General features: G+C 36.5%; 1 protein-coding gene across 1 annotated transcript in view; it reads left to right on the top strand.

Moving 5' to 3' along the window:
- Window positions 1-10828, top strand: part of RADX (RPA1 related single stranded DNA binding protein, X-linked) — a 56981-nt gene that overhangs the window by 30955 nt on the left and 15198 nt on the right. The window contains 1 exon segment of the mRNA XM_027765752.1: window positions 105-265. Coding sequence (XP_027621553.1) covers window positions 105-265 — 161 coding nt within the window.

A 10828-nucleotide genomic window follows, 5' to 3' on the forward strand; every position in this document is an offset into this window, starting at 1 on the left:
AATTTAACTTAATGTAGCAAGTTTATAATTTCATATTGTGAAATTATATTGCAAATATAATTCATTTCAGTTTTTAAAACTTACAATTTCCTTGGAATTTGCAATTGAGTTGCTCTTGACAGCTATAAGTGAGGTGAGGAAGGAGATTAAAGATTTGCAGTATAAGGAATAAAACTGCATTGCATTTCAGGGGATAATTACTGTTATAAAGTATGTCCCCCACAGTGGTGCAACTGAAAGTGTGTCAGCCACAAAAACATTTCAGGTATGGTGCCATAGAATTAATAGTATATCCCTGAATGTACTGTGATCATAGTTATAATTAATACTGTGTACATTTTATTCAAAATTCATATGTGTTGATTCTTAAAGGTGTAAATTTAAAAGAAAATTGATATAATTTTGGGGTTTTTTTTTTCCTTTTACTGTCATTAATTTGGGGGCAGACTGGGCTAATGGTCACAGCCTCTGACATTTACCAAGGTCCCCAAAAGCTGACATCTTATTTTTGCTTTCTACATACTTTGAGCCTATCATAAACCTCTTTAATTAAACTCCTAGGTGATATATTGAGTTGTTGGGAAAGCTATGATACATTTTTGCATAGAAAATACATCATGACTTTTCTTCCTTCCTTCCTTTCTTTCTTTCTTTTTTTCTTTTTGTAAAACCGGACCACTTTAATGTTTTTGTACAGTTTAATAAATAATCTTTTGATGGCTACAGACATGTAAGACCAGCTATATTCAGAAACATCAGTCATGATGATTTTCCAGATTGGTGTATCATCTTCAAAAATTACAAGGAGTTACTTGGATGCAACTGCTGTCAAACCAGTAAGACAGCATTTGTTCATCCATCATTTTCAGGATTGTGGGTAACTTGGGCATATTTCCCCCCAAATAACCTTGCCTCCTTGTGTCACAAGGCCCAACTCACTCATGTTTGCCTCAATGACAGTACCTTTGGTGGTAACACCCAAAGTTGTACATAGTGGGGATGAGGGTTTTTTCTTTACACTAAGTATTAGCAGGCAAAAGTGGCTTTCAGTTCAAGATGTGTTGTGTGGGCCTTCTTGAAATGTAAGCCCATTGGCCTAATGAATATTTCATATTTAGGTGGTTTTCTAGTAAAGCCATCTTTAACAAAGAAGACTTTTATAACCATCCTCTTCCATGCCTCCTTCTTTCTCATTCCTATTCTAATAACTTTCGTTTTTTTGGAGAGGTTTTTGCTATAGGGTGAGTGCACTTGCCAGAAAGAGAGAGAGAGAGAAAGAGATAGAAAGTGAGAAATCACCCCCTAGGTAGGATGGCCACGCCGCAATCCCTTCTCCTCCATTCTCCTCTCAGGATCTTGGGCACGCACACACACATGCCTGGCATGAGTTTAAGCCACCGGGTCCAGGACTCAAACCGTGGTTGACTACATAGGAGTCCAGCGACATAGCCATTATGCTAACTGCCAGTCCCCCTATTCTAATAACTTTTAATACTTCTGTTTCTCCCTGGGCTCAAACTTTGGGTAGAGGGACTTCCCATTTTCCCACTTTCTCTTTCTGTTTTTGTTTAATCATACCAGAAAGTACTTTAGCTCAGGACTGTCCTTCTCTGTCCAATAGGTAGGCACTGCTCCTTGTGGAGTCTTTTCATCATTCTTCTGTTTGGTGTTGCTCTTTTCATGCATCTTGACAGTCTCTTTCATTTGTATTTTCTCAGCATGGCACTGTTTATGATAGAGCTTAGCCTTCAAACCAATCATCTTTTTTGCCTTCTTTGAACATTCATGAGCCTCTGGACTTTACTTCTTTCTCTTTTTCTCATGGTAATCCAAACAGTTTCCATAGGTTTATGATGTAATTCAATATATTCGTTTTGTGGCATGGTGACAGCTGCAGAGTCGCTGGGAGCAGCCTCCTGGATGCAAAGAAGTTGTCAACTTTCAGGTCTTAAAAAACCCACAAGCAGACCCAACACAGCCCGGAAAGGGAAAGGTTCCCATCATGACTTTTCTGACAGAGCAAAAAAGATTGGCTCTGATCTCTGGAACTAAAGAGGGGACCACAACTTCGTGGTCATTTTTTCCTTTTCATGAAGAACAACAGCTATTTGCAGTCAGCTATCTCTGTCTGCTCATTTCCTGCCTGTAGAATCCCAACAGGCTGACAGCCTTTCTTCATTTCATCTGTTCTCTGTCCCCTTCCTTCTAAGCTGACAACACTTCTGCTTTGGTGGATGATTGGAGCCATAACCAACAAGTGTAATCAATCTCTTGAGAAAATGGTTGTCTAGCCACACATTTAGTACTCTCTCCAGAGCAAGCTTACTCATTGTTTGTGATATGAATAGGCTGAGAATTTTCATGTACAAGTTTCATGTTCCAGTTCCTTTTTGTTTAACGATTGCCTTTTTCATTGATTGCTCTCCTCTCATATTTTACTGCAAAGAACAAGGAGAAACCAGGCCTTGGAATTCTTCTTATGTGCATGTCTGTGTTCAGATTTTCACTTTTCATAAGAATGCCAGTCATATTGGATTAGGAATCCACCATACTGCAGTATGGCTTCTCCTTAACCCAATAATTATATTTACAATGACCCTATACCCAAATAAGTTCATGTTCTGAGATATTGAGAGTTTGAACTTCAACATAAGAATTTGGGGGTGGGGGAGACACAATTCATTCCATAATAAAACTCCACTTATCTTCCATACTCAGCATGCAGAAATTGAAAATGAATTTAAAGTGGGGAATTATGTTTAAAATAAGCATCTTTAACATTTTATTTAACAATGACCCTATACCCAAATAAGTTCATGTTCTGAGATATTGAGAGTTTGAACTTCAACATAAGAATTTGGGGGTGGGGGAGACACAATTCATTCCATAATAAAACTCCACTTATCTTCCATACTCAGCATGCAGAAATTGAAAATGAATTTAAAGTGGGGAATTATGTTTAAAATAAGCATCTTTAACATTTTATTTAAGAACTTTATTTTAACTTGAAATGTTATAGCTTATATTACTTTACCAGTTGTTTAAGCATGGGTCTTTCCTAAATGAATCTTATTCATTGTGAACTGTGTATGATTGTATTTGGTGTTGTTAAAGTATCAGGAAAGGGCCACCCAGTGGTATAGTGGGTAAAGCAGCTAGATCCCACATAGCCAGCTCTGTAGTTCAAGTCCTAGACCTGGTGGCTTTAAAAACAGGTTGGGCAGGGACTAGCAGTTAGTGTAATGGCTATGTCACTGGACTCCCATGTAATCGACCGTGGTTCAAGTACTAGACCCGGTGGCTTAAAACTCACACCGGGTGCATGTGCATGTGTGCCCAGGATCCCGAGAGGAGAATGGAGGAGAAGGGATTGCAGCGTGGCCATCCCCCCTGGGGGGTGATTTCTCACTTTCTGTCTCTCTGTCTCTCTCTGTCTGGCGAGCGCACATATGCCCTATGGCAAAAACCTCTCCCCAAAAAAAGAAAGAAAGAAAAGAAATTTAAAAAAAAAAAGAAAAAAACCAGGCTGGGCACATGTGTTTGCATGCCCAAAATCCCAAGAGGAGAATGAAAAAAGAATCATAGTGTGGCCATCCCCCCTGGGGGGTAGTGCTTTCTCTTTTTCTCCATCTTTCTCTCTTTCTTCCCCATCCTAACTTGTCTCTTTCTAGAAAGTGCATGGACCCTATAGCAAAAATTAAGTAGTAATAATAATAATAAAATATCAGGAAAACGCAGACATTCGTAAGGTAGTCAGAGTGCAGAAACATTTTAGATTTTAAGGTTATTTTTAAACTACAGTCTTCTGTAGTTGTTATACACAATCAGGCAGCAGTTTTTAATTGTATGTATTATGTCTACCAAGCATGATAAATTATTTTATTAATTATAAAAGGTGGTGGCTTTTATTAGATTTTTTTCTGTAGAAATCACACAGTCTGTGCATAATGGTAGTTTATTTCTTCCTTTCTAATCATTTCACCTTTTATTTCTTTTCTTGTGTTACTGTACTGATTAGGGCCTCTAGTACAATGCTGAATAGAATTGGTGATACAGTACATCTATTTCTCATTCCCGATATCAGAAGGAAATGTCTCCAGATTTCACCAATGAGAAATGTGGTGAATAGTTTTATAAAATTAAATCAATTTCTTTTTAATTCTAGTTTGCTGAAATTTTTTCATGAATATAAATTGCATATTTTTCTATTTAATTTTTAATTAACAAAAAAACTGAAAAAGTATTTATTTGTTTCTGACATCTTTTGCAACTGATGATTTTTAATACTTGAACAATACTGCAGTTAAGGCTCCCTGAGACTGTTAACAGTGGACTAATCTCATTCATTCTCCATGAGATTGTTGGTAGGTAGAGCATTGTGGAAAAGGAGGTCTTTATCTGTCATCACAACTCATTTTACTTTCCCTTCTGCCACCACTACCACCCAGAAGAAGTTGGGACAGATCAACATCACATTCACATTTTGGAGAGGGACATGGATCTGTGGTAGATGTTACCGAATGGCACAAAGATGTGTGGTATTATCTGTTGAATATATTTTGTAGTTTTATCAACTATACTAGGGAGTAATGTTCACCTGTTGAAATATCCACTTTGTAAGACAAATAATAATGTGATTGAATGTATGGAAGAAAATGAAATAAAATAAATAAATAAATAATAAAAGTAAATTAAAATTTTTTTAAAAAAGAAATTGCAGGCCAAATATAGTCTGTAACCAGAGTTTGTAAAGTTTTATTGCAGTATGGCCATATTCATTTGTTTATATAATGTCTTAAAATCTATTTTACCTGACATAAGTATAAGCAACTTCTGTTTGCTTTTGGTTTTCATTTTTGTTGAATATCTTTCTCTATCCCTTGTCTTTTGGTCTATGTATGTCTTTACTGGTGAGGTGAGATTTTGGTAATATATAGTAGCATATAATTGGTCAGTTGTTAAATCCATTCAGCAAGTCTTCATCTTTTAATATGGGAGTTCAACCCACTTACATTCAAAGTTATTATTTGTAGGTGAGGACTTAATCTCACCATTTTGTTAATTGTTTTATATATTCTTTACTCCTTTCTTCCCCTCTTACTGTTTCTTTGCTGTTTGGTGGTTTTCTCTAATGCTAAGGTTTTCTCTTTCTCATTTGTGTATCTGTCCTAAAAGTGAGTTTTATACTTTCACATGTTTTCATGATGATAGTTATTGTCTTTTTGCTTCCAGGTGTAGAACTCCCTTAAGCATTTCTTGTAAAGCTAATATAGTTCAGATAAATACCTTTATTTTTTGCTTGTCTGGGAAAGATTTTATTTCTCCTTCAGAAATGAAGGATAGCTTTGCTGATATAGTATCACTGACCAGCAGATGTGTTTTGTTTCCTAGTGCTTGGAATATTTCATCCCATTCTGTTCTGACCTGTAAGGTTTCTGCTGAGAAATCTGTTAGTTTAATGGGGATTTACCTTATGTGTGCTTGATGCTTTTCTCTTGCTGTCTTTAGAATTTTCTCTGCCTTTGTCTTTTCAGTTTAGCTATAATATGCCTCAGAGAAAATCTTTTTAAATTGAATCTATTTGTGAACCTTTGAACTTCCTGAATTTAGATGTCCATATCTCTCCCAAGACTTAGGAACATAAAGTCATCTGTGCACTTCTATGGTTAATTTTACTTGCTTATGATGCATTACCTTTGTTATGTATTGGGTCGTCTGAAAAGTCATGACACATTTTTGCATAGAAATGTATAGAACAATACGCCATGACTTTTCCAATGACCCAATATTCGTGGATTCAATTTCGTAATACTTTGTTTAGCATTTTCTTGTGGCCATATTGATGAGGGAGCTCGATCTGTAAATATTTATCTTGTGGGTCAGCAAGTAAAGTGATGGTTAAGGCCCTGGGCTCCCACATGGCTAACCAGGATTCAAGTCCTGGACCCAACAGCCTGAAAATCATGTTGAGTGTGGTGCATGCATGCCCAAAATGCCAAGAGGAGCATGGATGGGAAGGGATTGTAGCGTGGCCATCCAACCTGGAGGGTATTTTCTCACTTTTCTTCTGTCTCTCCTTAGGCGAAAAAACTAAATTAAAAAGAAATTCTCTTGTAGTATCCTATCCAGGTTGTATATCAAGTTTATGCTGGCTTCATCAAGGGAATTGGGAAATGGTCCCTCTTTTATTTTTTCGAAGAGACTGTGTAAGATTTGTGTCATCCTTTTTCTTTTTTTAATTTTGCTTTAGGACATGTGCACTAGTGGGGGGGGGGGCGAGGGAGGGAGAAATCCCCTCCCAGGTTAGATGGTCACATAACAATCCCATCTTCCATGATCCTCTCAGAATTTTGAGCATTCATGCACATGTACCTGATGCATTTTGCAAGCTGCTAGGTCCAAGACTCAAGCCACACAGTCAGGTTATGTGAGATCCAATCATCTTAATCACCATGCCACCTGGCTGGCCCAAGATTGGTGTTATCTTTAAATGTTAGATGAAAGCTCTAGTGAAACCATCTAGATCTGAGCTTTTCCTTGGAAGAAAGTTTTCAAGAAGTGATTTTTTTTTCTCTAATAGATTTTGGAATATTTCGATTTCCCCTTCTTCTAGTTTTTTTTCTTCAGAAAGAGAAATTGATTTTTAATAGCGTCTTACCATGTCACAATCCTCCTACATCAGCTTTCTCAATAGGTAGGACTGCTGTCACATCTAGGCTGTTTTAAGTTGGACTAGAATGAAACCTGGTCTTCCTGTGTGACCTCAGCCTCCAAGTAGTGGCATTTTAGCAGCATGAGCCACTGCACCTGAGACTGAATATTCATATTTTCTATTATTGTGGGAGTTTTGATTTTCAAAGAATTTGACATTTATATCTAAATTATAATGTTTATTGGTGTAAAATGGTTTGTCTTTCATATTTCTGTAGAATCAATAATGATGCTCCCTTTTTCATTCCTAATACTTATAATCTGTGTTCCTGTCTTTTTTTAAAATCCATATTAATCTTCCTGTTCTTTTTTCTAGCTGCTTTAGCTAGTTACTTAAATCATAGATTGTTTTTACTCTTCTTTTCTTATATACACATATAATGCTATACATCCCTCTCTAAGTACTACATTATCTGCATTATATTTCACTCTCAGTCAATTTTTAGTCAAATTTTTTTTAGATTTCAGTATGATTATTCTTTGATTCATGAGGATTTTTTTAGTTACCTATTTGTTAATTATTTCAACTTACCTCCACTCTGGAGAGAGAAAATATTCTGAATTATTTTTCTTTTTTTGTTTTTATTTATTTATTTATTTATTTGGAGAGGTTTTTGCTATAGGGCACATGCGCTCACCAGAGAGACAGAGAGAGACAGGGAGATAGAAAGCGAGAAATCACCCTCCAGGAGGGATGGCTACGCCGCAATCCCTTCTCCTCCATTCTCCTCTCAGGATCTTGGGCACGCACGCACGCACACACACCTGGTGTGAGTTTTTTTAAGCCACCAGGTCCAGGATGCAAACCATGGTCGACTGCATGGGAGTCCAGCAACATAGCCATTATGCTAACTGCTGGTCCCATATTCTAAATTATTTTTATTCTTTGACATTCATTGAAGGGTTTCCTTCGAGTGAACATATGGTAAATTTTGATAAGTGGTTCATATGCATCTGAAAATTATTTGAGCTCTGTCATTTTCGGGTGTACTATTCTATACATGTCAATTGAATCCAAATATATTAATTGTTCTGCACATATCATCTATATCCTTACTAATTTTTTGGTCTGCTTTTTCCATCAACTAATTGAGACAAGTGTATTACTGTTTTCCACTATGATTATTGATTTATTTATCCCTTTAGTTCTATAAATTTTTGCATTATATATCATGAAGTAATATTACGGGATGCATACAGCTTTGAGATGATGTTATCTTTGTGATGCAGTGACCCCTTTGTTATTATAAAATGTTCTTTATCTTTCATAATGCTTTCTACTTTAAAATGTACTCAATCTGATATTAATATATCTATACCAATTTTTTTACTATGGTTTTCATGGCACATACTTTGTGCCTTTCTTTTTTTAATTAATTTTTTAAGTTTTTAATTTTTTTTTGAGAGAGAGAACTTTTTGCCTTAGGGTGTGTGTGCTCACCAGACAGAGAGAGAGAGAAAGCCAGACACAGTGAGAGGGAAAGTGAGAAATCACCCACCAGAAGGATGGCTACACCACAACCTCTTTTCCATTCTCCTCCCAGGATTTTGGTCATGCACATACACATGCCTAGCATGAGTTTGAAGCTGCCAGGTCCAGGACTTGAACCACGGTCGGCCATGTGAGAGTCCAGCGATGTAACTGCTTCTCCATCTGCTGGACCCTGAGCCTTTCTTTATATTGAAAGTTGTCCCTTTTAAGTAGCATATAGTTTATTTAGTTCACTGTAACAATCTTAGAGTATTTATTCCATTCATTTTTTAGTGGAATTAATGTTAAAGTTGCACTTATATCAATCTTCATACTGTTTGTTTAATCAAATAGTTTTTATCATTCAATTTCTTCTCTTTTATTTTGGCAGTTACATATTTAGTGTTTACTTATATTTTTTAGTGGTTAATATAAAAATAAGACTTAAGTTCTATACAAATTATGCCATTTTCTTGATAATTGTAGAATCTTAGAAAACTTCATCTCTGGGACCAGCAGAGAGCATAATGGTTATGTCACTGGACTTCCACTTGGTCGATTGCAGTTAGAGTCCTGGACCTGGTAGCTTCAAACGCATGCCAGGTACATGTGCATGCATGCCCAAAATCCTGAGAGGAGGCTGGAGGACAAGGGATTGCAGTGTGGCCAGAACCCCTGGGGAGTGATTGCTCGCTTTCTATCTCTCTAACTCTCTCTGTCTCTTCAGTGAGCTCATATACCCTATAGCAAAAATCTTTTCTTAAAAAAAAAAGAAAACTTCAACTCCACATATCCCCATTTTCATTACTTTTATCTTATGTTTTAATTCTACATGTATTTAAAACTCTTATGGGATATTATTAATATTGTGTTGCATGTATTCATTTATATTTATCTGCATATTAATGTACTGATGTGGTTATTTCTACCTGCACTTCTGTGCTCCTCTCTGGAATAATTTTCCTTTTTTCTTCTTAAATTTATTTTTTCTTTTTAAAATTTATCCTTATTTAAAAAAAAATTCAATCACTGTACATCATTTGGCTTGTAAAGAGAATTTACCCAACATAAAATACATCTCAGATCAGTCCAGTTGAGAATACTATGTATGTTATCATCAACAGGTAAAAATACATTTCTGTGTCCCACAGATGTCTTGCCTCTCTATTATTTCTCCCTGATTTCCTTCCCTCCTTCCACACTGTCTCCAGCATCCATAACCATTTTCACTGCTGTTATGTCCTCCTATCTTTCAACATTTTCCTTTTTTGACTGAAGAATTCCTCTAAAAATTTATTTCAGTGTGGCTTGCTGAAAATAATCTCTATTTTATCTAAAAATAACTTTATTTCTGAAGAATGTTTTCTCACTGTATATAAAACTCTAGGCTCTTTTTCTCATCTTAAATGTGTAATTCTACTTTTTTTATTCTTTTGATTGTTTTTGTTAAGATGTCGGGCACAGATTTTATTGCTTCTTAGAAAATACATTTTTTTTTTCCGCTTAAGTGCTTCCAAGATTTTCTCTATGCCTTTAATTTTCAACAATTAAAATATGATGTCCTAGGGACCAGCAGTTAGCGTAATGGCTATGTCACTGGACTCCCACATAGTCAACCGCGGTTCACATCCCGGACCCGGTGGCTTAAAACTCACGCCGGGCGCGTGTGCGTGTGTGCCCAAGATCCCGAGAGGAGGATGGAGGAGAAGGGATTGTGGCCTGGCCATCCCCCCTGGGGAGTGATTTCTCTCTTTCTGTCTCTGTCTGTCTGGGGAGCACATGTGCTGTATAGCAAAAATCTCTAAAAAAAATAGAAAATATGATATCCTAAGAGTATATTTCATTGTTTTATACTGCTTTGGGATTGCTGAGCTCCTTGAATCTGTAGATTGATGTATTTTATCAGTTTTGAAAAATTATCAGTCAAGGGAACCAGCAGTTAGCATAATGGCTATGTCACTGGACTCCCATGTAGTCGACCGCAGTTCGCATCCCGGACCTGGTGGCTTAAAACTCACGCTGGGTGTGTGTGTGTGTGTGTGTGCCCAAGATCCCGAGAGGAGAATGGAGGAGAAGGGATTGCGGCATGACCATCCCTTCTGGGGGGTGATTTCTCACTTTCTGTCTCTCTGTCTCTCTCTGTCTGGCGAGCGCACGCACCCTATAGCGAAAACCTCTCAAAAAAATTATCAGTTAATATCTCTTCAAATATTGTTTCTGCTCCATTGTATTCTCTTTGGAATTCCGATTACATATATATTAGCACTTTTGTGAGCAAACATATTTTACACTCCAGTCTGTTTTATTCATATATTATACTTCATTATTTTTATTCTGTGCAAAAGTTAAAAGGTGCAGTTTCCCTTAATGAGCACTACTTCTTTTAAAGTCATTGGTAACTCACTACTGAGATAAAGAATATTATTATAAGAGATAGGTTTATTGATAAAATAAGTTGAGCAATATTGTTTGACCTTACACAACATAATATTTCTATTTCACTTTATACCTTTAGTTTTGAAAATGGAACAATAGGAAAAATATTCATCACAATGGGAACCAGCAGTTAGCATAATGGCTATGTTGCTGGACTCCTATGTAGTCGACCGTGGTTCACATCCCAGACCTGGTGGCTTAAACTCATGC

Source organism: Tupaia chinensis, unplaced genomic scaffold, assembly GCF_000334495.1.
Source record: "Tupaia chinensis unplaced genomic scaffold, TupChi_1.0 Scaffold139696_1, whole genome shotgun sequence".
Taxonomy (NCBI): domain Eukaryota; kingdom Metazoa; phylum Chordata; class Mammalia; order Scandentia; family Tupaiidae; genus Tupaia; species Tupaia belangeri.